This window comes from Thamnophis sirtalis, unplaced genomic scaffold, assembly GCF_051295495.1.
Source record: "Thamnophis sirtalis isolate CommonGarterSnake01/CBP01778 unplaced genomic scaffold, rThaSir2_p1.2 scaffold_1, whole genome shotgun sequence".
In the NCBI taxonomy this organism is placed as follows: domain Eukaryota; kingdom Metazoa; phylum Chordata; class Lepidosauria; order Squamata; family Natricidae; genus Thamnophis; species Thamnophis sirtalis.
The window spans coordinates 34932008-34959997 of NW_028261381.1; the positions used below are offsets into that span (position 1 = coordinate 34932008).

Below are 27990 nucleotides of genomic sequence, written 5' to 3' on the forward strand. Positions count from 1 at the left end.
GCTGTTACAGCCATTTTTAGAATGGTTTGATGTTCAACTTTTATGAAACAAAGTGATAGGGTGAGGGAAAAGGGTTAGTACCACTTTCATTTTAAAGGGAATTGTAGTTGCCCATCAGGAATGGGAAACCAATCACCTTCCAATAATAATCACTTTGTTGCTGAACTACAACTACCAGCAGCCTCTGCTAGATTAGGCAATGGAAATGGATGCTGGGTTTTAAAATAAAGTCAGAAGAGCCACATGTTGCCAACTTCTGCCTTATGCTCTTTTTCTTTTAACATTTTTTTAGTAATGCAATAACTTGAGTACAACATACATGGCAATAATATTTTGACATATCTCTGTATCTTTTGACGGACCTTTCTGGGTTCCAAAATTGTAAGCTTCATGTGTTTTCTTTGAGCAGCTAATCCAGGAATACCATGAATAAATATTTTGAGTTTATTCGAAAATTTAAAATTCTTAAAGATCTCCAAGGGGTAACTATTGTCATTTCGAGATGTCTTTATTAACCAAAGTAACTTTATGTCTTTATTAACCAAAGTGTTTGACCAAGAGAGGTAGTTCTCTGTTAAAAACATCATGATTTATTTTCAATACCTGTAGTTTGAAGTTTGCTGATCCTATCAAATCCTTGCCTACCTCAGCCTTATATAATGAATAAATATTTTTCCCCAAAAGCTATTATTAAAAATCAGAAAAAACCTGCAGAGCTTCATTTGGCATAACTGTGAATAGAATTTATATTTTGCTCATATATTTGCAAATGTATGTCTTTGTTTTCAGGCTATAAAAGCTAAGATTCTTACCTTAAAGGTTAAAGAGGTACCGGTATATCCGCATATCCTTGTTTTTACTGGTCTAATTTCTTTCTCCTTATATTGCTTGAAATGATAAACACTAAGTGGTTTCTCCATACAAACCTCACTAGTATAGTTGACACACAAATCAGATTGGGAATAATTATTGATTTATTTATTGAAATAGATATTGTGATGCTGTTTCTATTTTTATTGAAATAAATGTTCTGGTGTTTTGTAGTGCTGCTGTAGAAGTGACAATATGTCTTTCTATGCTTGATCTTGTTTTGCTTTAGGTTTTATATAAAGATACCATTGGAACAGGAACAGCAATTGAAAAAACACCAGAGACACAGAGAATTAGAAAAACCACAGATGCCATTAGCACGGTAAAAAAAATAAAATGTTTTTTTTTTAAACACACATGTTCTTTGCTGTTTTAATTTATAAAATTGAGTGTCATTTATGCTAATCTTAGACTTAGTATGGAATGGAATTAAAATATAATTAGATTGGAAATGAAAGGGATAAATACTCATTGAAGCAATATTTTTTGCTTTACTTGAGAATATATTCAGCAAAACCAATGAAGTTGAATTTGGAGAAACTGAACCCAATCCATAATTCTTACTTTGATCCAGTTTTTTATAAAGTTTTTTATTTTTTCATTTTCATAACATATAATCACATGTATACTATTACATAGTCAACATAGTATTATATTATTAAATGTTTACATCAATTCATCTTACCATCAGCTCCCCAAAACAATTGTTGGCTCTTCTGCTCTCCATACACCATATGTACCTTACCCATCACTTTCTTCTCCTTCTCTCCTCCTCCTCCCTCCTCCCTTTTTCCCTCTGGTCATCCTTCTCTTCTCTACTTCCCCTTCCTCTCTCCTTCTCCTCTCTCCCTTTCCACTCTTCCTTTCTCTCCTCCTCTCCCCCACTTGCCCTCTCTCCTATCTCTCCCTTACCTATCTCCCCTACTTCCCACTCTTCATCTCCTTTACTTGGTATATTTCAGCTTCTGGGCAAGCTCCATTTTATGTTGATGGTATTTATAATTCCTTTTCAATATACATATTTAATTTTAACATATATCTTCCTCTGTGAAGGAGAATGTTTGTGGGAAATAAAGCAAGATCAAAATGAAGAACCTGTTGTCAACCCTGAAGCTGGCCTGACTGAGGCCATTTTGGGAGTTCAGTGTTAACACACTGGAGAAGAGGGATAGGGAGGGGGGAACAGAGATGGTTGGGGTGTTGTAGTCAAAACAAAATACTTTCACTTGGGAACCAAGGACATTTCTGCAGGTGTTTGGAAGGAGGGGACTGGAGTCACATAGCAACTGGACAGTATTCTGATTGGACCATTTGACTGGTTGTTTTGAGTAACTGACAAACCTTTTCTTCAATTAGGTGAAAGCTGCAGGAATACTCAGAGTCAGTTTTCACCAGCCCATGCCAATATGACATATCCAATAAACCTATTATTTGAGAAAATTGCCTGCCCCAGAGTTTTTTGTTGTTGTTGTTATGGGTGTGTTATTTGGAACCCTGACACCTGTGGCCTTCCATTGGTTACTGCAGCTACCAGCAGCCATAGCCATCATGACCCAAAATAAAGATTGTTAGGAGCCTTAATCCAACATGGTTGAATTAATCATGGATCCAAACATGGTTGGATGACCACGAGTTCCTTAGTTATGAGGTAGATCATTTATACTATGGCAACCTTTCTCAATCTGGTGTTATGCAGTTCATATAATTTTATAACTAGCTTCTTTGAATCTATCTGGGTTACATTCAGGCAAGAAAAGGGTTACTTTAAATGTTAAAAATAAAATAATTTCATAGTTATGGTTAAATCAAATTGCTTCTAGTGTGAGAATTTCTTCCACCCAGGAAATGGACTTCTGTTTAATTATCTATATTTACTTGAGTGTTGTTTCCTAACTTTCTTCTGATAAGGGATTTTTCACTAGAGTGCATGTTTTAAGGTTCCACAACTATATAAACTTTCAGTGATAATTGTTTTCTCTGTTCTCATAAGTGAGATGAGAATGGATATGTATGTCTCTTGTATATGACATCATTTTTTTGTCTTTCTTTTGAATGCAATTTTGTAGATTAAGTACAAGGAGCACATTGGCCAAGGAACTCCCATTTCTGACCTTCCTGAAGTAAAACGGGTCAAGGAGACGCAGAAACACATCAGCTCGGTAGTGGCTAAAATTTTCTTTCTCTTTTAATAATGAGCTGGCCAATGATGACATGCTGTTTTTCACCCAACTAAGCTGCTGTTTATTCCTCTTGTTAACATGTACTAATATCATCTCCTGTATTTTTAGTGGACGTTCTTCTCATTGTATTCCATCTTAAAGTTCCATTTGCTTTGCTAACTTTTGTATACAAACCTTGAAAGGAGAATATAAGTGTATTAATACTGAACTGATGAGGATGAGACATAAGTTGGTTTCTCAGATAGAAAAATACAAATGGGGATGAATGGGATGGAATTAAAAATATAATGACAAAAGTAATTGATGAGGTGCTTCCTATAAAGCTATTCTAAAACTTGCCATTTGCCTAAGGCAAGTAGCTTCGACTTCCTATAAGCAGGGATGTTTAGTAAGTTTGACAGGTTTCTGGATATATTTAGAGATAACTGGGCACAATCCTAATACAATTACATTAATGTTTATTCATATCTGTTTTCTTAGCTTGTGAAGTATGCAATTTAGCTTGCTTATTTGTTTGTGGTGATCTGATTCCAGGCTTCAAATTAGCTTTTGCAACGTAGCTCTTGAAATCCAAGGTTAGAAATTAAAGATTTGAGAGTTAGAAATTCTAAATAATTCATCACCCTTTACTGCACTTAATTTTCTAGCTTTTTCTGTCAGGTAATCAAATCAAATTACATGGAGAAAAATCTATTTATATGATCACAAGTTGCTGGAAATAACTTGATGGTACATATTCAATCAAATCTTAATTGGGCACACATTGGGTAGTATAGACCAGTGGTCCCCAATCTTTGCGGCTTGGTGACCTGGTTGTGGGGAGTAGAGTGGAATCGGACTGCATGGGCAGTGGCCTGGAGGGCATGAGTGCATGCAGCTCTACTCACACGAATGGCGGGGCAACACTCATGCCTACCACTCACACAACTTAGTTGTGAATAGGCCATGGCCCACTAATAGGCCCAAGCCCAGGGTTGACTCCTGGTATAAGCCATTAGGATGATTATTAGAAATATTAGAAACAGGTTATTAGAAACAGTTCAATAATCAGTACAATTGTCAACTCATAAAGTTGCCATGGTGAGGAAAGGGGACAAGCGTATTCCATGCATACCTTCGGCTAGAGTCAGATCTCAGATTACTACAGCAGGCTTGTGAGGAATGAACCTCGATGGAGAATGTGATTTATGACACAGATTGAGGGGAGGGAAGGAACAGGGGTAAAGTTCAGCCACAATTCAAATGAGGTTTAGATCTGATTGCAATAGGGTATTGCCAAAATTGTGCTTCTAATAAATGACTGGTTTTCTTTTGAAACTTGGCTTGAGATTCATGAGTCAATTAGGGCATCTTTTGGAAACCTGACAACAATATTGTTCCCCAGTTTTACCTGGAAAATAAGGCAATTATGGCTGACCATGAAGCTTCCTTCATTTGAGGGCTGTTTAGTTAGTAAACAATGTAATGTCTCTGAAGAAACCATAGCATTTCACCCCTAGGTATTGTCTTCTCCTTTCTTGTTTTCTATACTGTCCACTTTGCAGTGGAGGGGTCAGAAAAGTCAAGATACATGGCACACAGTTCAGTTTTTAAAATTATTATCATTATTACAGTTGGTCATACAGTCAACCAGTTGTTTAGGCTGAATTTGGCATTTTTCTCACCTATCAGGTCCTTACCAAGGATTAATTTAAATTTATTGTAGTCACTCAACTCTAATGGATTCTACTTGTATGATCACAGCCAGTATCTTGAATTTTTTTGCCTGCCCACCGCCTTCCCCATCCATTTGACTAAACTTTTCACCAATGAATTAGTTTTAAAATATATTTTTACAAAATCTGGTTTCACCAGACCCGTACGTTATATTTCATGTTCTAACTTCAGATTTATGTTATTTGTTTTTGGATTTTTTCAACTGACTGAATACTTGATTCTAATTATAATTTTTGTATGTGAGGAAATAAGCATCTTTTTAAAGGAGTGAAATGCAGGACTTTTAATTTTTTTTTTTAATGGAAGGACTTGGTGTTCTTTTTTCTCTTTTTTTCATTTTTTTAAAAAGAAAATAAAAATGTGTAAGACCAGTTTGATATTATGTTGAATCTTGAACATATATGCTTCTTTTTAAAAAAAAAAAAACCTTGGGCTGATATTATGTTAAAGGATGTTTTTAAAGTTGAAACAGAGCTCTTATTAATTCAGGTAATTCAAATCTGATTCAAAAGGAACTTTCCAGATATGGGCTTCCCAAATTATTTATTATTATTATTATTATTATTAATAATAATAATAATAATAATAATAATAATAATGTGAATTTTATAGTTTCAAGCTTTTGTGATCCCTTCTCCCCAGCTGGTGACTCATGAAAGAGTTTTAAACATAATGTTCAATGGAATACAGATCGTTCTCATTTAGCAACTACAACTGGGACTGCAACTCAGTTGTTAAGTAAAGTTGTTACTAAGTGAAACATGATTTTACTATTTTATTTCAGCTTTCCTTGGCCTTACAGACCTGAAAAAGTTGTAAATGTGAGGACTGGTCCCAATGTTATATTTTCATCACAGTCGTAACTATGACCAGCCACTAAACAAGACAATTACTAAACAAGAACCTTCCCCCCCTCCCCTCATTTAGTCATGTCCAATTTTTGGAGACTACTTGGACTAATCCTTGCAGTTTTCTTGGCAAGATTTCGGTTTGCCGTTACCTCCTTTCTAGGGCTGAGAGAAAGTGATTGGTCCAAAGTCCCGCTGGCTTTGTGCCTAATGTATGACTAGAATTCATGGTCTCCCAGCTTCTGTCAGGCACAAGTTTCCAGGAACAGGAGTTTAGTTCAAAGCACTTCAAGTTTATTACCTATACATAAGAATCTGATCTAATGGTGAAGGCAAATTGGCACTAAATAAGAGTCAATAGAATTCACAGGTGGTTGGATTTAGGTCTCATGTGGGAGCGCAGCGATTCTAAACTAATGATGCTTGTGATTCCATCTTTGGGCTCCACCTGGTCATCTACAACAATTTCTAAATGGGTGTCTTAACCACTACACCAAGCTGGACTACCTGTACTAAAAAGTACAGTATTTCCATTTATATCATTCCTTTCTGAAACAACATGTAGTCTTTTCAAAAGAGAGTGGAAACATTTCTCACAGTGCAACTGGGTGTATGGGTATGTGTACATTCATATACGAAAAAAGTGTGTTAATCAACATTTGCATTGCGCCCTAGCAGTTATCTGATTTCTCATGTTGGTGGGTGTTTGTATTCTGCAGGTAATGTACAAAGAGAATGCAGGGCAAGGAACTGCAATATCAAGTACTCCAGAAATAGAGAGAGTCAGACGCAATCAAGAACACATTAGCTCGGTATTTCTCAATAAAATCACATTTATTTTAACAACTCATATTTTTTCTTTTTTAAAAAAAAATAATCTCTAACTATCCTACTCTATTTTCTACTATCTCTGATTTTTTGTGACTCATCTCCCTTCCTAACGTTTAACTAATGAAAAACTTTATGCATCATAAAATAAGTTTTTTTAAAAAATAAAACAAAATGTAATAAACAATTTGCTCCCATTAAATTAACACAGTGTTCCCCTTCCATATGCTTTCCTTAACCTGCGATGTCATTGAAATATTTAATGAATAATATTCTATTTCTTTTAGCCTTTTTTCTTTGTGGCAGTAGTTCAACCATAGGATTTAACCATGCGCTGTTACTACTTACTACCAAATTCAGTTCTGGTTATTGCACTTCTTTGTTGGGGTCTTTTGTGGAGACTTTATTGTACCCTCACAGGTGTCTTACAAAGAACAGATGGGCACAGGAATGGCAACTCCTGTTACACCAGAAATGGAGCGAGTCAGACGTAATCAGGAGAACATTAGCTCGGTATAGCTCAAAATATTTATCAATGCATAATTTTAACTGCCATGACCTTGTGCTAACTTTCCTTTTAATTTAAAACCCTCCATGAGATTTTGACAATCTCTTTCTCTTCATTTTAATCCCATCATGAGACATGGACAATTAAAGCACTAATTATTTTTGTTTTGCAGTGATTTTTAACTTCTTCTTTTCACCATACTCCTTTCCTCTCTTCCTTCCCCTTCTCAAAAAAAACAATATGATTTGCCTTAAACAAATATATTCAGAGTGCTTTCCCTTTGCCTTTATAACAGGAAATCTTTCTAATAGTTTTTGGCATCCACGTGTTGGTGCAATGCAAAGTTACAATAACACTTTGATCCTAACCAATGAGCCTCAACAACTATTGTAAACTGTTCTTTTATTGCTAATCTTTATTTTTGTTAATGAAGGTTTGAGGTAATTTGTGATTCTGGACATGAAAACAAGAGTACAATTATATGCTTCCAAGTTCCAAATTTCGGTACTAAAGTCCATATGTACATATTTAAATGCAAACATATACCAATAACCCCTTACTGCAATTAAATTGGGATAATTATTCCACTGGATTCCAGTATTTCTTTATCTATCCTGTAACTTCCAAATCCTTTCTCACTCCTTCAATCCTATCTCACTCCAGAGAAGGAATAGCATAGCTGTCACTTTTGTAGTAACAACTATTCCATCTCCATGTAGTACTCCATGGAGTAGTTGTTTATAGCTTTCCTTTATTTAACCGAAGAACATGAGGCTGAAGAATCAAGTCCAAGCTTTAGATTCTAAAAAGGCTACCTTTTTGTCCCCTAGTCATAAAAACACATGAATCCTTCAACTTGGCAATCAAGAGAATTCAGTTTCAAATATATTTAAGTTGTCAAGGATGTAGGCAAATAAAAGTGTCTGTGTGTTTGGTGATGGGGGTTATTGCCTATGAATGGTCATATGACCACAGATCACAACTCACCTCCAAGAAGAGGCCTTCATATTCCAAGACTACATCAGAGAAGACATAGTCTGATCAACCCAAAATGAATTCTGATTGGGTGTCCCCTTCCTTCATAAGGGAGAATGAAAAGAAACTATTGAGGGTTTAAAGTATTCCTAAAATATTAACTACATCATACTATTTGAATGCAATTAAGTTATAATCTTGGGTGGGCTTTCATATCTAATTTAGCAGTAGGAATACTTTTTAAGATTTAAGATTAGGGTTTATTTTTAAGAGGATTTTCAAACTTCTTAACTTCATGAAGAAAACTTATTTCATGAAGAAAATTGCACCGAATTGCTTTTCTGTGCTAATTTTATTTTACGGATATATTTCTTCTTACACAGGTATTATACAAAGAGAATTTAGGGTCTGGAACTCCAACAACTAGTACTCCAGAGTTGGAGAGAGTCAGACGCAATCAAGAAATCTATAGCTCGGTATTTTTGTAGTTAAAAATGCCCTTTAACTTTATTAAAATGGAATTAACTATTACAAACCTTGATATTACTCATTCCGAATAACATAAAATACTCATTTTTAAAACAAACAAACAACCCTTTGTTTTAGTAATTGAATCATTCAATTACTGACTTTTTTGTTGATTTGATTTTTATTTCTTTAATGATGGTATATGTATTCCCAACTCATATTGATAGTTACTGTGAAAAGTGTGGGAAGTAGATCAAAATAACAACAAAATTTTGGATCTGTAAACATAGGCTTCAATCCAGCAAAAATTAAATAAAATTATTTTTTATTGAAAAAGTAAAGCTTATACTTAAGTCTTTAAGTATAAGTAAGAGGAATTAAATGCTTTTAAGGGGGAAAAATTTGAGAAAGTCCAGTTGCCTTTTGGAAAAAGGACCTTTGTGTAGGCACTTTACATTTATGATTCTGTGACAGTTGTCAGCCAGGTTTTAAGGAATAGTCTTAAAGAATCATGGGCCAAATTATGCTATATCTTTTCAAATTTTAGTTCAGCTCAAAGATGTTCAGTAAAAGTTCAGCTTTGTACTTCAAATAGCACAAAGTTCTCTTTTGACCTCATTCAAATTATCATTTGAATCTTGATTAGCTGCTACATATAATTCACTGATCAAAATAATATCAAATCTATCAATATAGTTAATTTTCCAATGAATTTATTTTGTATTCTAATAGTCTGGAATATTGTTAACTTTTTTTGCTGTCCCTGAAATATTGTTAACCATCTGGAATACTATTCTGACTCTGCTTTTCTTTTTTTAACTTCTGTGATTCTTTTTAAAAATCATTTATTTAGCATAACTTAAATTGTAAAAAGAATACGGTCTAAATCTCCAATTGGATGGAAGAGGTGTATATAGTACTTTCTCAGATAAAGTTTAGAAATGAAAACAAATAAGCAAACAATATAGACATGCTCAGAATAAAATATTGGAATAATTTTTTTACAAAGATTCAAAGCTGAATCTCACTTCTATCACTTTAAGATTGCCATAAGTCCTATTTCTACCAAACCAGTAACCTCATGATATTTTTTGCAGTGGTTTCTTTGCTCAGTTCTGTTGGAGACTATTGTATTATTTTAGCATAGCAAAAAGAAACCTTGATTTAACCAACATGGTATATAGTTTGATGTTTCCAAAATATTGAATGTGTAATTTTTATGCCACAGTTCTACAGTTGCAGTATTGCTTAATCTCTAAAACAAAGCCCTTGACCAGCCAAATTATTAAAAAAAATATTTATTAAATGTATATGCACAGTTTGAAAAGCGACTCTTAATATAAAAGATCTCACGGAAAAATCTCTTGGGTAATATTATGATATCTTATGATAGTTTGGGCATTTGGGAGGATTATCAGGCCATTTTATAAGACTGTATTCTGATGTCCAAAATCTTAACAGATTTAACAGTTTCCAACATCTTGGACCAATCTTTTCTGTCTTAGAACAAGTTCATCCAGGGAGGGGTGATGGTGGTAGTGATGGAAATATCAAAACAGTCAAGATAATGGCTGTAGCATCATGACTGAAGTCTCATCTGTTTACACTTTATATATGGGTGCAACATTAAGCCATATACAAAAGGGGCGCAGCTAGGATCATGCCATCATGATTGCCATCGTATGTGTTTTGACCTTTCTGAACACATCACAGTGCAGAGCCTCCAAAGATATAGGATGATGAGGAGTGACTCACAACCACAAACTATGCTGCAATATGCCATGTATAGTTAAAAATAAAAACTACAGCATAGAGAAAAACTAAAGGGATAATCAAATTTTGAAGCACTTGTATGAATCCCACACATAAAATCCATTTAAATATTTAATATTCATTCATTCATAATCTTTAAGGGGATTGTTAATTGCATGGCCATGGTCCACGCAGTAGGTACCTTAAAATATTATTGAGCTTAATCAAAACTTAAGAGCCATGCTAGGGCAGTGATTAGAATGCAGTATTGCAAGCTAATTCTGCTGACTGTCAACAGTTTGATCCTGCTGACAGTCTCAAGGTTGACTCTGCCTTCCATTCTTCCGTGATTAGTAAAATGAGGACCCAGATTGTTTGGGGGCAATAGGCTGACTCTATAAACTGCTTAGAGAGGGCTGTAAAGCATTGTAAAGCGGTATATAAGTCTATGTGCTATTGCTATTGCTAAAAAGCTCAAGTCTTACATCTTCTTATAATCTTGGATGACTTAAACATTCCTAGTGTATTTAACATTATGATTTGCTGGCAGGGTAGACAAAAGCAAGAAACCACAGAAAGAATATTGTGGAAATAGGACTTGGAAAAGTTCTCATAACTTTGAAAGCCTCCGACTCATTCCCAGGAGATTGAAGACCAACACTCTTGGCATATTTGAAGTGACTGCTGTTTTTCATTCTTATTTTTGTTTTGTCCCACCTTCTTTTACCATGCAGGTCCTATACAAAGAAAACCTAGGGACAGGCACCCCAACTCCTGTCACTCCTGAGATGGAGAGAGTCAAACACAACCAAGAAATCATTAGCTCGGTACTTTTAGGAAACTGGCATTTTAATTCTCTTTTTTTTAAAAAGCTTTTCCCCAGTTCCATCTTGCTAATGTTTTCATTATGCATTTCTATGAAACTTTGATCTTTGTTGTTCAACTTAGGATAGCATCATTTTGGAGACTTTTAAAGCTTCCTCTAATCAATACCTTGCCTCCAAATTATTGCCAAAATACAACATTCCATTTTCCTATCACTGGTATGTTCGATCATCTTTGAATATTTTACAGAGATCCAAAGCACACCTTCAAAGGATGACACTGTATATAAAGAATACTAGTGTCTGCTTTTTGAAAAAAAAACCTTTTACGATGCCACCATCCAGCCAGATGTCCTCTTCTCGATCAACTTCTTTGTAAAGCATCAATAACAGAATCCTTCAATTTTACTTATTGCTGGCTTACTTGGCTACTCTTCTATCCCACAGGTGTTGTACAAAGAGAATGTAGGGAAAGCAACTCCAACTTCTGTCACTCCAGAGATGGAGAGAGTCAGACGCAATCAAGAACACATTAGCTCGGTATTTGAAAGAAGAAGAAAAAAAGAATTCTTTGAATTCTTTGAAATGAATTGATGTGTTAATGACTTCCCTTTCTAACTATCAGTAGTGCCGATTCATCTCCCAGAAAAAGCCTCCTTTCCTTGGAATTCTTTCTTCAACTTAGGTGTACTACTGACTCACCATTTTTAATATTCAGTACACTTAGAATCCTCTCCACCCACCTACCCCTTTCTGCCTTTCTTATCCAACTACATAATTTTCTTCCATGGTTGTTGATTAAAAAAAAATCTGCTCCAACTAACAGAGGGCAATCAACAGCAAGCTCTCTTTCCTGGAAGTTGGTGTGATCCAAGTATTAACACCAAAAGCTATTAACATCTTTTGATGAACATTACTGTTTTGTAATTACCAGATTGCCTTTTTTTATATCCTCTAGGTGTTGTACAAAGAGGACATAGGGAAAGGAACTTCCGTACCCATCACCCCAGAGATGGAAAGAGTTAAATGCAATCAAGAATACATTAGCTCGGTATTCAAAAGAAGAAAAAAAATGATCTGAATTCTTTGAAATAAGTTGATGTGTTAATGACTTTGCTTTCTAACTATCAGTACTGCCAAATCACCCCTTACAACAATCTCCCCACCCCCAAACCTTGGAATCTTTTCTTCAAGCTATGTTTACTATTACTACTAAGACTTGACTCACTACTTTTCAGAACATAGATAAATTTCACATTTTTAAAGCTTTTCCGTCTTTCTTATGCTACTGGATTATTTTCTCTTGTGGGTGTTGATTACAGGTCTCTGTTCCGGATGACAATGAAATCAACAGCCAGCTAGCTTCATTGGAAGCTGGCATGATCCAAGTATTAACACCATAAACGATTAATATTTTTTCATGAACATTGCTGTTTTGTAATTATTGGGTACCTTTTTTGTATTCTATAGGTTGCATACAAAGAAGATGTAGGGAAAGGAATCCCTACACCTGTCACTCCAGAGATGGAGAGAGTTAAACGCAATCAAGAACACATTAGCTCGGTATTCAGAAAAAGAGAACATTAACCGGATTTCTTTGAAATACTTTGATGTGTTAATGATCTTACTTTCTAACTATCAATAATGCCTTTTCGCCTATTACAAGCCTCCTATCTTTGACATTTCTTCTCCAGACCAGGTCTACTTATGCTACTAAGATATGCTCACTTCTTCTTCTTTTTAACAAACACGGAATTTCCTCCCCTTTTGTTTTTGCATTTTCATCTTTCTTATCCTATCAGTTTTTTTCTCCTTTTATGGGTGTTGATTCAAGTTCTCTGCTTCAGATGACCCTGAAATCAACAGCCAGCTGGCTTCATTGGAAGCTGGTGCAATAGAAATATTAACCACACTGCCTATTAATATGTTTTCTGATCCTTGCTGTTTCATAATTGCTGGATACTCTTTTGCATCCTTCAGGTCTTATACAAAGAGGGACTGGGAAAAGGTACCCCGATACCTGTCACTCCTGAGATAGAGAGAATCAAACGCAATCAAGAACACATTAGCTCGGTATTCAGCAGAAGAGAAATTATATTTAAATATTTAAAAAATAAGTTGTGTGAATGATCTGTGCTTTCTAACTGTTGGCATCTCAATTTTACCCTTAAAACAAGGTTCTGACCTTTGGAATTCCTTCTTCAACCTAAATCTTCTACTCCTGCTACTACTGTTACTACTACTAAGAATTGATTCATTGCATTTATTTTTCAGCAAACCCAATGATTTCACCTTCTTTTCAGCTTTTCTATCTTTCTTATCCTACTAGAACATTTTCTTGTGTGGGTGTTGATTAAAGGTCTCTGTTATGGATGACCCTGAAATCAACAGCTAGCAAGCTTCCCTGGAAGTTGGTGTGATCCAAGTATTAACACCATAAGTTATTAACATCTTTTGATGAATATTGCTGTTTTGTAATTACTAGATTACCTTTTTTTATATCCTGTAGGTGTTGTACAAAGATGACATAGGGAAAGGAACTCCTACCCCTGTCACTCCAGAGATGGAGAGAGTCAAACGCAACCAAGAACATATTAGCTCGGTATTTAAAAGAAAGAGGCAAAGGAATGAATGGTTTAAAATAATATTAAATGTGTTAAAGCTTTGTGTTTTCTAACGTAACTATAGCTCTCATTTCTGCCTCTTGGCCTAAACCATTTACCTTTTGAACTCTTTCTGCAACTTAACTTTAACATATTCCCAGAAAAATTTGAGTTACTACTTTCTTCCGCAGAGTGTTTGATTGGCTGTCTATCAGTTTTCTTATCCTACTAGCTTGTTTTCTGTTTGGTTGTTGACTGAAGGTCTCTGTTCTGACACAAATCAACAGTTTCTATACTGAACGCTGGTGTGTTCCTGGCATTAACATTGTAAACTCTTGAAATATCATTTTGGTTGTTGCTATTCTATGGTGACTGGACACCCGTTTTTTACCTTGTAGGTTTTGTACAAAGAGGGATTGGGGAAAGGTACCCCGATACCTATCACTCCTGACATGGAGAGAGCGAAGCGCAATCAAGAGTTCATTAGCTCGGTACTTTAAAAACAAAAATATTTTTGATATAATAAAATATAACATGCTAACAAAACTTCAGAAATGTTGCCTTTTGTATCTAAAAATATCCTTGAAGTAAAATACTGATATATTCATCACTTACCTTCTACTCATAAGATACCTCTGATATTAATATTAATATTCCACATCAGATTTTGAAGAATTTTCATAATCTAGCAACGATGCCAATAGGACTCTATCCAGATATTTCTACATGCTATGATTTCTGGTCCAAATAACTTGGTCTTGAGAAGAGGTTTATGTCAATAACTGTTTTGTAAAAGGCAGAATAATTCACGAACAATTATATACAGTAACCTTAAAATATAAGCTATCCCTTTTGAGGATTGTGGAAGGCCGGGTCATACAAACACATGGTTAACATTTCTATATGCCCCTCAGCTGCTGATCATATAAAATTGCACAGCAGAGAAAACACAACATAATCAGAGTTTTGTTCTGGAACTGCTGGAATGAAATGCGGGAATGAGATCTTGTTGATAACAAGATCTAGGAAAAACGATCCTGCTTTCCTGAGGGCAAAGAGGCAGCACAGCTTGAAAGGTTTGCTCAGCAGGAAGAGGGTCAAGATGTCTCCTCCCTAGTTTTTCTTAGAGTATATCTGTAGTTATGCAAATACTTGCTTTAGTCTAGCATGTTTTTGTCCATAGGTGAAGACAGAAGGTGTCTCTATATAGAAGAATAGAGGAAACCATTCAGAAGTATCTCCATATGTTATTTTTGATTCTTGGAGCCTGACAGTAATGATGGATTTCAGTGTATTCTTCTTTAGCAGGGTTATTGTTCATGCATGGTGTAGTGAGGTTTGCAGAGAATCCAATCATATCCAATCTAAAAATAAATAGAACCTTAATGTACCAATAGAAGAGAATCTATGTAGATCAAGATTATATCATGGAGTCCTTGGTGGTTTCTGAGCTTGGTTGTTTGTTTGCTCACATTTCATTACCCAACTGGTTAACATCATCAGTGCTAGTGGGTGTGGTGTTTGCTCTCTGTTTATATGCCATAGCTTGCCCTGCCAGTGTTGGTGGGGGTATGGTTTTTTGCTTAGTAATACACTGGCAGGGCAAGCTATGGTATATAAACAGAGAGCAAACTAGCACTGATGAAGTTATTTAGTCGAATAATAAGACATCTGCAAGCAAGACATCCAACTCACAGAGCACCAAGGACTCCATAGTACCTTAATATCGGTAGGAGTAAGATGTGATCAGAAGTATGTACAGGAGTGAGAATGAAAATATCTTTGAATTTGTATGGAGAACTGTACACTGTGTCTTTAGTCCATTCCCTATGAGAAAAACTTCTCAAGGTAACTTCTTGTTCCATGGTTTTCACTGAGCAAGCAATTGATAGGAAACAGAAATTATTTGATTACTATTTTGTTAGTAAGATAACTAATATTGGACCATTATTTTAACCATAAAGACTTCATTGAAAAGAACCATTGCACAATGTAATGGATCTTGCTAACTGGATAGAATCCTTATATTTAAAATAATATTTTCTGTATTAATCATCTCACCTTCTTAATTTTTCCTTCTAAATGCTGCTACTTGGATGTTGCCTTTATTAATTTCCACCACAATATACTACAATTTCTCTTTCTGATTTCTCATAGAATATTTGTTCATATATTGCAGAGATCCCTCTAACAAATAAGTGAGGTTTGATTGAAGCACCTCTTTGTCTTGCGTTCATATGGCAGTTTTATTAAACGTCTTTGATTTCATAAGAATCTAAAACCATGTTAACTGATCAATGAAGTATGTGTTTTCCTAACTTGTGTGAAATAGAGAAAAAAATAACCATATCTCAAATGACATTTCATTTTTATCAAGTTTACCTTGGACATCATGAAGTTTTTTATCATTTTTATATTTTTATTTGTATTCTTTTTGGGAAAAGCCTTGAAGCACTTTTTTTTTAGCAAAAGAAATAAAAGCTAGATATTTAATTTGAATTATATTTTTATTATTCTTTTTGTGACTTTTTTGTGATTGTGTGATTTTTGGATACTTTTTACAATCTTCAGGTTCTCTACAAAGAAAATTTGGGGCAAGCAACCCCAACACCAGTTACTCCTGAGATGGAAAGAGCCAAACGCAATCAAGAAAACATTAGCTTGGTATTGGGGAAAAAAAGAAGTAACTTAAAATAACAAATTTGATCAATCTTGTCCTGCATCTAATATAGCTCAATCCTACTCATTTTATATATTTTTAAACACAACACTCCTTTTATTGTCATTTTTGTTCTTATTCTTGTTTTTTCCCCCCCACCCTGTAACTTTTTAACCAATTTGTTTCCTGGGTGATGTTTCTATCCATGTAGTGATTACACTCTTACTTCATAGTAATCCAATTTAACAAAATCATTCACGAACAAGCATCTAATCTTTGATTTTTGAACACTTTATTGTATGCTGTATAGGTTATGTACAAAGAGAGCCTGGGAAAAGGAACCCCAACTTCTATCACTCCAGAGATGGAGAGGGCCAAACGCAATCAAGAAAACATCAGCTCGGTATTTTCAAGAACAACCAATTTATATTTTATATACTTTATATATACTTATTGTTTACACTTATATATACATTATTTCTGTAATGTTCAAAATATTTCCAGACTAATAACTGCATTAGCATTATAACTTTATCTTGGCATTTAAAAACTAATATGTTATCTAAGCATACGATCTTATTTTTAATTGTGTCACATTTCTATCTAAGTATGGCTTAAGGATTTTTAAATTGCCACTGTCTTCAGTAAACAGTTTGACTTTTTTTTTTAAAAAAAAAGATAAATAGCCTTTATATTATTCATGTTATATGGATCAAAATGATATTTGCATTTTAGACTTTTTTTAAAAAAAACAAGCCTGCATTAATCTAAATGTAAGTTTTACGATTTCCTTAGATTGCCATGAAGCAGTTCTTTAGAAATATTTTTAACCATTTTATGTCTGATAATGTAAGACCTAAAAAGAAGGTAGTCAACACACATACAATTGTAGATGTCAAGGTACACATGTCTTTTCTGTAAATGCACAAAGGCATTTGAGCCACATGGAGATGATGGTGGAGCTACTTCAAGCTCTGACATTGGCTTCTTGTGGCTTTTATCATTCTCAGAAGTCCAATCCTGGACTTCATGATTTGCTCTCTCCTTTTGGGCTTTATGAATACTAATCACAGAGTTAGGTTCTATCTGCTATAAAGTCTCTCTTCCTTACATTTGTTCACAGTGTGGGTGCAAGTGAGATCACCCTTGTCTTGAGTGTATCACTTGTGCTTCAGGTTTGCATGGAAAATGTTTGCACCAAGTACTTTTTGGGCCTGCCAAATCATGATAGAAGCATCATTGCCTCTGGAGCAACCAAAATCTAAAGCTGGCACTTTTTCTTGGAATGGTGCTTTGAGTGCCTGAGATTAAGACAGGCTGTTGTATTGTACCATATTGGAAATAGACCACATTTATAAGCAGAACATCTTAGAACCGTGATGGCGAACCTATGGCATGCATGCCCGAAGTGGCACGCGGAGACATGTCACGTGCAGCGTCACCCGTTCTTCTTCCAGGTTTCTGGAGCGCATTGGCATGTGATGATCAGTTTGCCTTTGTGCATGTGGCAGTGCCTGAAATTGGAAGAGCTGGTCTTTTCCAGCGTGAGCATGCGCACTGGCCAGTTGATCAGCGCTTGCAGATGCGCGGCAGTAATCGGAAGACTTGCTGGCTGGCCCATATGTGCCAGAAACCAGAAGTACATTTTCCAGTGCGCACATGCCCCCTGGGCAGTCCCTCTTCCTGGTTGCGGTGTAAATAAGTGTGCACACGAGTGCAAAATTCTCCTTTTTTGGCACTCGGTGTCATGCGGGCATGCATGTGCTTCCTTTTCGGCACTCAGTGCCGAAAAGATTCACCATCACTGTCTTAGAACCTTCTATTAGCCATGCAGAAAAAACAACAAAGAGACAATGCAAAACAGTTGTCTGTGTTCTATTGCTGTTGTTTTTGAAACAATCCTTCAGGTTGAGTAGGTTAAAAGATTATATAAACAGATTTCTTTAAAAAAAAAAATATTACATGCCCAATAACTTTTTAAGATCAAGAGTTAGTAAAGAATAAATGTTTCTAGTAAGCCCCTAAACTTGTTTGCATGTTTGGCACTTCTTGTTTCCTTACAACTTCTAAATGAAGCATCTCTTAAAAATCTGTTCACTAATGGCTGGGGGCATTGATTCAAACTTTTTAATGTTGTCAGATCCTCTATTCGGATAGCTTCCGGAAGCAAGTACAAGGTAAAGCACCTTTTATCCTGGATACCCCTGAAATGAGGCGTGTTCGGGAGACACAACGGCACATTTCCACAGTGAGTACTGCTTTATATGAAAATCAAGAAACAGCCAAGTAAACTGTCAACAGTAACATATTTTAAGATACAGCAGTTCAAATGTAACATCCAAAGCAAAAACTAAAATCTTCTTATGGAGTTTGGACAACGTAGGGTATAAAGTTTTCATAATTTCAGTGGGTAAGCAGATATTAACCACTTACTTAAGATAGCTTTCCCCAATCTGATGCCTTTCAAGCAAAAATACTATGGATGCCTTATTTAATCAGCAAAATTAATTATTGGGGAAATAATTCCTAGTTTTTAGAGGCTGAAAATTATGAGTGTTGCACTCCACTACTAACTCTTACCAGGTAAGCTATCACAAATATGACTATCTGGAATGGATTTGTATTTTGTTTTTAAAAAATTCCAGGTGAAATACCATGAAGACTTTGAAAAGACCAAAGGTAGTTTCACACCTGTTGTCACAGATCCCATAACAGAACGTGTAAAGAAGAATATGCAAGACTTCAGTGACATTAACTATAGGGGCATTCAGAGAAGAGTTGTAGAAATGGAGCAGAAACGAATAGGTCAGGATCAAGAAGTGAATAACCTAACAGGTATATCTTATATTGTATGGATTTTCCTAAATGAAGCATACAAAACTATAATGCATTGTGTCAAGATATGCGGCAGAGAATTAATTTTACCGAATATGGTTTTTTTTAAAGTTGATTTATCTTGAGAGTTTACCTGTACTAAACTTTACACTATGTCTAAACCAAATCTGCTTGTAAAATCCATTCTTCATAGCATACAGACATTATTCTGCGCATCAGCGAATTTATATTGAAGACAGAGTTTATAATGAAGTCGTCTATTGAATTAATGGGTCTATTCCAGATTCAATTGTTTGGAAAGTATCTTAGATCATCTAACCATAATTGTTTGTCTGTTATGTTTAGCTTTGTTGTTTCTGAGTCAAGCCACATTTCAAGCATAGCTACTGTGTTTCCTGGAAAATAAGACAGGGTCTTATTTTCTTTTGACTCCCGGAATAAGTGCTTGGCCTTATTTTCGGGGAGGTCTTATTATTTTTGAGGTGCAGGAGGTGGCGACCAGGGTCACCTCATGGCTGCTGCTATGTTCCAATATTTTCAGGGAGGGCTTATTTTCAGGGGAGGGGTTATTTTGGGGGGGTTATTTTAGTGCATACGCTCAAACATCTGATTGGGTTTATTATTATTATTTATTATCTTAAATTTTGACTGATTGCAAAGTCAAACTGCAATAACACAAAACACCATCCCACTCTCACCCTACATTTCTGCAGGCCTTCGGGTATGGCGAACCAATCCTGGATCAGTCTTTGACTATGACCCAGCAGAAGATAACATTCAGTCGAGAAGCTTACACTTGCTGGCAGGTATGTTGTGCTGTGTGTGAAATTGTGAACATGGTACTGGTGGAAGATAATATTTGAGCTTCATTATGGATGAAACACAAGGTAGCAGCTTATGGTTTTAGCTCTCTCAAATGCAGTTTTATTTTGTTAGGAGTTTAACATATCTTACTTTCCCACTAAGTAACAAACCACAGTGTTCCCCCTCACTATTATTTCTTCACCTCTGACTCCCAGTTCAAGCCCAGCGACGTAGCCGAGAGCATTCACGTTCCGCCAGTGCAGTCAGTCTCAGTGGCGGGGATGAAAAATCTGAGCATTCAGAGGCTGCTGATCAACATTTGTCGTATTACAGCAATGGAGGCTACTTTCCTACAACTGCCACAGGTAAAAACATAAATAAATCCCCATTCAATATATATTAGGGAGCAACTAATAGCTGGAAGTAGTTGATGGAGTAAGAAATCCCCATTCTAGCCAACGCTTTAGTTCTAGTTTCAATACAGTTTTAAAATGTGGTGAAGCATGATGACGTGTTGTGAAGGTTGGACTAGAAGACTTACAAGGTTTCTTCCAGCTTTATTCTGATCAATCAATTGATTAATGTTTTAATATTTTAATTATTCTTCTACTTGTTTTATAAACTTGTAAACTGCTCAGAGTCACCTTACAGGGGAAATTGGTGCAATAATTTGTGTGTGTATGAAAATTTAACAAATAAAAACTAATAGAAACTAAAAAAGAATGAAAAAGAAAAAAAGGAGATTTTTTAAAAAAGCTAAAAGTGCAGAAAGGAAAAAAGAAATATAGAAACAAGAAAATAGTATAAAGAAAAAGTATAAAGAAATGGCTTCCAATCTTTTTCACAATAGTTATATTTTAACTTCTCTGTCAAAGTTACCTCATGACTCTCTTCTTTTTATAACCTATCCTATTTAATCATCAAAAGCTTACATCATAAATTATTATTTTTTCTTTTGGCTTCCATTTTCTTACTCTCCTCATAAGCCAATTGTTTAGAATTTAATCAGTTTCCCTGAAGTTTGGTAGAAAGACCAGAAGAGCATTGTTAGAGCCAAATTTCAGATTTATTTTATGTGTTAAAAAAATGACAGAAAAGATAACACTAGCTGCTATACCAGCCACACATTATTTTTGATACCTATGTAAGGGTTGCTTATAACATGATAACACCTTCTTGGGAATGCAACATTTGCTGTTAGTTGCGAAGTTGTGTCTGACCCATCGTGACCCCATGGACAATGTTCCTCCAGGCTTTCCTGTCTCTACCATCCTCTGGGGTCCATTTAAGTTTATGCCTACTGCTTCAGTGACTCCATCCAGCCACCTCATTCTCTGTCGTCCTCTTCTTCTTTTGCCCTCAATCTTTCCCAGCATTAGGCTCTTCTTCAGTGAGTCCTTCCTTCTTATTAGGTGGCCAAAGTATTTAAGTTTCAACTGCCAAAATTTATTTAATGTTCAATATCAGAGTGATTCTTTTCAATCAGGAAAAAGTACTGAAACATAGCAACACCTTTGTATGCCAAAAAGAAAAAAACAAATAGTACCATCTCTGTGAGCAGGCATTCTTTTACATTTTTTTTACAAAAAAATGTTCTAACAATACATACATCAGTGCTATATTAATGTATACCTCAACCTCTAACCAAATTTGAAAAAAACATACCCAGTGTTCAAGCACCATTTAACCATGTATTTTGAAAACACACTGGGGTATTTTTTTGCTTTCCTTCTTCTGATATATTTCAACTTTATTTCCTTCATTAGTGGATTACAAACATGCCAAAACTGTAGAGCTGCCACAACAAAGATCATCTTCTGTTGCGACCCAACAAACTACAGTATCTTCCATACCCTCTCATCCATCTACTGCAGGGGTAAGCAAATCTATCTGACAAAAAGTATGTATAAAAATGGTGTTTTCTGCAGGCAGACGGTATGTCTGAATTGAGCCTGTGTACAGGTGATTCCACCACAAGCCAATGACCTCATCAAAATGGTGCAACCTGATTCATGACATCAAGCTTTGCTCCTTACATGCATACATATAAGGACAGGATGGCAAACTCTTGACGGCAAACTGTAATGGAGAAGAAACTTGGATTATGTTGTTACATTTTATCATTAACCCAATGGAAAGGTGGCCATTTCTTGAGAGAAAAAGAGAATCTTTCTATGTCTGAATGGATGGTCATCTTTGGGATGAATATTTATTCACTTGAGGGATTGAGGTATATTATTAATGTGTTTGGGATGGAGGTCTTTACATTCAAAGTGTTAGGTAAGCTCCCCGTTTGGAGAGCAAGTGTGTTCAGAGAAGCATTGTGAGAGTGTGTTGGAGAACATATAAACCAGCATACAGAGAAACTGCTGTTTAAATAGGCTTTTACTTTCGTGGAAATAGAGGTATCAGAGTCCATCAAACAGTCCAAGTCATACACGGTTAAGACAGTCAGTCATCAACATCTTTCAATTAAGGGATAATCTAAATAACATAGTCCATAATCATACAAACAATCCAGTACACAAAGTTTGCTAGCAGTTGCAAAGCTTACAGTAGCTCAAGCTGATCACTATATGGCACTTCTAACAGCCAGCTTCCAAACACTCAGATCAGATCAGCATCTAACAGTGATTCTGGCTCCATCTTATGGCCGATTGAGGAAACATCAACCAATCACATTTACAGCATGATTTAAAGAAACAGGTACAGCGTTGTTACATGATTTATATATTGCCAACCCAACCGTTAGATTATATTCTTAACACAAAGTTTCACAGAAGTGTTGAATTGATTGTTCCCTGTACTGTTGTGTTTATGTTAGTAACATTTGGGTATTATTTTTCTCCCTAATATGACCACAATAGAAGACTTATCGTGCTATGTATGACTACATAGCAGCAGATGCTGATGAAGTCTCTTTCAAAGATGGTGATGCAATTGTCAACGTCCAAGCCATCGATGAAGGATGGATGTATGGGACTGTGCAAAGAACAGGCAAAACAGGCATGCTTCCAGCCAACTATGTAGAAGCAGTTTAAACGGAGACTCCTATTGACATGGACAATAAGAAGGCCCTTTATGCCACATCAGTTCAGTACAATTCATAACAGTCACCCAAAATGCCTTATTTTCTCTCTCGTGATACATGTGAAGAATTGTCTGGCATCTAAAACTTTCAGGAAACATTAGCCATCCTAGTTTGACTAGGTGCTTAAAAGAGAGTTTGGGGTACCCGAAATGCAGTACATCATCCCTCTTTTAATCCAGCTGAATTTACACAATTCAGTTTACTTTCACGAATCATTGAATTGTATTGGTTTACGTGGTTTTTCTTCTCAAGAGATGCAGTGATCACACACAATAGTCTAAATACATCCGAATGTATCCATGTCTGTTCTAGTATACAACACCTGAAACTAGTTAAAAGTGGAAAGCCTCTCTTCTGCTCTACTTAGAAAATGCTGATTTGATGCATGCATTTTTAATCTGCGTATTCTTGGGTCGCAGTGCTGTTAATTTCCTCTTTAAATTAGTGGCTAATAAATGTCATGTTTCCGCAAATCTATTATGTGCTCTGTTTCTTTATTTTATGTACTTATTTGCTTCTCAGAGTTCTTGCTGGTGTCACTACAAGAGTACAATAAAATTATCCACAGCAGTGATAAAACATCCATAATATTAATACTAAAAAAATTCAAAAGGCAAATTGATTTGAAAACTATTTGATGCTAACATGTAACCCATAAACTTGAGAGTGTCCACCAATCAATCTCTAGAAGCTTGCCAAAGCAACCCCATCTTTAACATATTCTAAAAATCTATTTACATAGTGAGAAAGTCTAGTACCCAAGGGGTATCTCATAGCATGAGCCATTACAGAAACATCAATACTTCCCCTTTATGTCATTAAACTAGGGAACCAACAATATTATCCACATGTACATATCAAGCAGGAAATGTCTGGCTGGAGATTATCCAATAAATACCGTTGTCCAAATCATATATGGCTTTGTAAGGCTTTAAATTGCAGCCAGAAGCTGTGAGTGACCAATGCAGGGCCTGCCTTACAAGTTAAGTATAATCTTTATTGTCATTGTACTTAAATACAATGAAATTGGTTATAAAGTATAATCTATTTCTGACAGCTAATATCAGGAGGCCACCCCAGTTTGTACCTATTGTAGCTTTCAAAAGGAGATTAAAAGCAGATCCGTGTACATGGGATACTTTGCTCTTGTGAGATCTTCCATTCTAGATACATCTTGGAAGGCTTGGTCAGTAGAGCTTTTACCCAGCCAGCCCTGCATGTGATAGACCTGCCCATTAGCAGTGCTTCTCTATGACTCGAACAGTGAGGAGGTTGAGGAAGAGCTTGGGCCAGTTCTGGAGCCTGGGGTAGGCTCTGATTGATGTTCAGCATCGGACATAGAGATAGGACTGTCCAACATTTCCCAGCCACTAGCGAGGCAGTTGCCTTGGGAGGCTGAGATGAGTGAGGAGAAAGAACAGCTGGGGCCTTTTCAGATGGAAGTATGCTCAGAAGCAAATAATGGGAAACAAAGCAAACGTGAACGCTGAATTGGCCCCTCCCTGGCTGGGGAATAAATAGAAGGGGAGTGGCTGTCATAGGAGACAACAGTTCATATTTCTGGAGATTTTGCTCATTGTGTTTCGTGCAACTAAGACTGCTTGCCAGAACTTAATTTGCAGCCTTTGTCTGGGAGCTCACAGCCTTGCAATTATATTAAGGAATTGATAAGGCCTGCTGCTGCAGTTAACTCCTTGCAGGACTTTTGTGTGGACTTTCGGTGGGTGAATGCAATTAATTCATAAGAGGTAAATAAAGAGGGTTTTTTAGTGACAAGGGGTCCATTTCTTGTTTATGCTAAGGCTGGGTCAGAACACACTCAGACCCCAAAAGCCTCCAGATAACAGACAAGACTTTGTATTTAGCTCAGGACATATTGCAGTTGGGTATCACCCAGGGGTGAGTTCCTACCAGTTCTAACCTCTTCTACAGAAGAGGTTCCACAAATCTACAGTGCTGTTTAGAACCGGTTCCAGCTCCCTCCCCCTACCCGTCCGCACATCAAGATGAAGAGCAAGAGGAGGAATCCTGGGAGTTGAAGTCCAGAAGTCTTAAAGCTGTCAAGTTTGAACACCCCTGGGGTTTTTTTCTAAAGGATTAGGGGTGCAAGGATCTTGTAACTTAACAGCTTTAAGACTTGTGTGCTTCAAATGCCAGTTTCTGAGCCAACATTTTGGTTTCTAAGCAAGAGCGTTGTTAAGTGAGTTTCACATTTTACAAGTTGGCCACGTCCACCCAGTCACATGGCCAGCAAGCCACTTCCACAAAGCAGGCCACACCTACATAAGAGGTTCTAAAAAAATTTGAAACCCACCACTGGTATCACCAGTATAATATTGCGCCTTGAAACAGTGGGTGCAATACTTCTAGGAGACTGGAAGCATGTTTCCCCATTTACACAATTTTATTAAAAGCTATAAGCTTTAGGAGCTGAATCTCCTTTTATCAGATGCAAAACTAAACTGATACTGGATTAAAGCTGGGTTGGTGATGAAGACAGGTTGGTTATCCAGATGCAGGCAACACAGGAGACAATTAGAAATAACTTCTCCATTAACCATTGTAATGTGTTAATATTCATTGTTTTAACCTTTTAACATATGTTGAGTTCAGCAATCTCTTGGTTAATTAATTAATTAATTAGAAATCTACAACAGGGAATTCTGGGAGGTGGAACTCTGACGCAGACTTCCAAGAGATCATTTTGGAAAAATGACACTTTAATTGCAAAATTGAACTCAGAGATTGCTGAACCCACATCTATCAAGATTAATGGGCACAATCCTCATGTATCAATTGGTCTTAGCTTTGTCTTCCTTAAGGAGGAAAATATGCTTGCTGTAACAAAATAACTGAATAGAGAGAGATTAAAAGGGGCAAGCAAAAAAGCAACAATTATTTCAGGTGAGTAAATTACATGGATACTAAATTTTGTCTTGTATTTTTAAGAGGCTTGTTGAATCTAATTTATAATCCTCGTATGATGGTTGCCATAAAAATCTATGAATGATGAGTATAGGAAGAGATGTTACAAATGGTAGAAAACAAGGTGAGATTATATAACAGAAAAAATTAAAACTTCAATAAACAGGGATGCTGAATTAACACAATCTTTGATATCCTATCCAACCTATCTTGCAATGTCAAACAAGTGGGAAGCAATAACTAAAGGTTAAAAACTCAAGGATCCTCATCAAAAATCAAGATTAGATGATTGTTCTGAGTCATTTCCAACAACTTTGGGAATTGATGAAATACAACATCGCAAATATTTTTGCCAAACTGGCTTATAAATTGTAATATGGCTTGTTCTCCCCTCAATATTGAAAGCATATTCTTAGCTTAATCAGTCTTTGATTCTCTTGAGGTTTTCTCATACCCTATTCATTACCGATTTATGCTGAAAAACCAAAATTGGAATTAAATTACCATATAATCATAGAAGGTGCAATTGCCAGATTAATTTGGTTTTAAAATCCCTTTCTTTTAACCTTCACAAAGGACCAGACCTATTGATTCACCTTTGTCCCTTTTTCCTGCAATACACAAATCAGCACTTTTGCCATGTCAGTTATTAATAGTTTTAAATGCTTTTAAAAAATATATATTCTCTTGACTAAAACTAATTTTAATCTTAACACAACAGTTCTCCCCTCCCAAATAACTACAACCATTTTATTCAACCATTTATATATTTTATTTATATATATATTTATTTCCTAAAACATAAATTGATCCCATTGTTAAGTCAACTTTAAAAAGCACAAATATGCTCTATACAAAGTTTCTCCCATTCAAGCATGTTAAGACTCTGCCTTTCATACAGATATAATTTAGAGCATTTGCATTTAGTACATCTATACATAATATACAAAATTATTCTTATGTCCAGTTTATTTAGGACTCATGAATGGGGCAAATAAAACCTTTGTGGTGTATAAAAATTCAAAGAGCACGTGGTCAGATCCTGAGAATTACTTATTGGGATTATGTACTGACACACTTTTTTTCTTTTGCATACTACATTCATGAAAAAATAGACTATGTCCTATGAAAAAGTTTGAGATATTTTTAGTATGCTAATGAAGCACCATACTTAATATGGTAATGAAGCTATAAAACTAGTACCTTCCAAACAACTATCAGTTGGAAGATTTGTATAACTTTTGGTAAATTAATTAACACTTCAAACTTTAGACAGAACAACAAAACCAGGGCTTTAAATATTGACGATGCGTCAAAGCCCTTTTGATTTAAAATACTTAACATTTAAAATATATACTGCTCCATATTGTGGCATGTTTCACAGTCATTACTGCACATCTTACCACATATTTTGGAAGTTGTGCATAGCAGCAATTTTAAAAAAGAAAACCTTAAAATGCAAGTCCACAGAATTTAGAAGTTTAAGATTTATATTCCAATGCTGTATTTGCTTCAAGTTACAGGAATCCCTTTTACTTAAAATATGTAATGAATCTAAATATTAATCTCAAATTTAAATCTTGGATTGAAATTTGCAATCAAATGTATTCTTTTGGGGTTTTTTTAAACAGTGGTTTCGCAAGATCTCGAAAGCATCCAACGGGTCTTCAGAGTTTTCATGATGCAGTCTGTCATGCTATGAAGCTTCTCTTGCATTTCAAAGAGTTCGTTCCCTGAATAGTTCCGAAGTCTTTCAGAAGAAAGTTGGTCAGCAAGTAGATTAACCTGAGTCCAAAGGTCTATTGCTGATGACTCACCCGAACTGGAGACCTCGGGTTCACATTGGTCTAAAATGAAAGAAAAGAAAACTGGTTTGTAAAGACATTCTAGGTGAGACCAAATTAAAGCCCATTCAGACACAAATAGTCTGTAACTCTTGTTATAGCAATAGCAATAGCAGTTAGACTTATATACCGCTTCATAGGGCTTTCAGCCCTCTCTAAGCGGTTTACAGAGTCAGCATATCGCCCCCACAGTCTGGGTCCTCATTTCACCCACCTCAGAAGGATGGAAGGCTGAGTCAACCTTGAGCCGGTGAGATTAG

General features: G+C 35.8%; 2 protein-coding genes across 3 annotated transcripts in view; one reads left to right on the forward strand and one right to left on the reverse strand.

The window, feature by feature from the left end:
• The window catches only part of NEB (nebulin), a 221952-nt gene extending 198514 nt beyond the window's left edge, over positions 1-23438 (forward strand). The window contains exons 171-189 of the mRNA XM_087710553.1: positions 1100-1192; positions 2937-3029; positions 6334-6426; positions 6863-6955; positions 8309-8401; positions 10880-10972; positions 11417-11509; positions 11928-12020; positions 12440-12532; positions 12950-13042; positions 13479-13571; positions 13971-14063; positions 16542-16634; positions 18372-18479; positions 18877-19066; positions 19780-19872; positions 20086-20235; positions 21637-21746; positions 22738-23438. Of these exons, the coding sequence (XP_087566679.1) occupies positions 1100-1192; positions 2937-3029; positions 6334-6426; positions 6863-6955; positions 8309-8401; positions 10880-10972; positions 11417-11509; positions 11928-12020; positions 12440-12532; positions 12950-13042; positions 13479-13571; positions 13971-14063; positions 16542-16634; positions 18372-18479; positions 18877-19066; positions 19780-19872; positions 20086-20235; positions 21637-21746; positions 22738-22911 (2034 nt within the window). The 3' untranslated portion in view covers positions 22912-23438. The remainder of the gene's footprint in view (positions 1-1099; positions 1193-2936; positions 3030-6333; positions 6427-6862; positions 6956-8308; positions 8402-10879; positions 10973-11416; positions 11510-11927; positions 12021-12439; positions 12533-12949; positions 13043-13478; positions 13572-13970; positions 14064-16541; positions 16635-18371; positions 18480-18876; positions 19067-19779; positions 19873-20085; positions 20236-21636; positions 21747-22737) is intronic.
• A 3202-nt stretch (positions 23439-26640) lies between these two features.
• Positions 26641-27990, reverse strand: part of RIF1 (replication timing regulatory factor 1) — a 46297-nt gene continuing 44947 nt past the window's right edge. For both annotated transcript variants that reach the window (XM_014054702.2, XM_014054701.2), the window contains one exon: positions 26641-27733. In XM_014054702.2, coding sequence (XP_013910177.2) covers positions 27510-27733 — 224 coding nt within the window. In that variant the 3' untranslated portion in view covers positions 26641-27509. The remainder of the gene's footprint in view (positions 27734-27990) is intronic.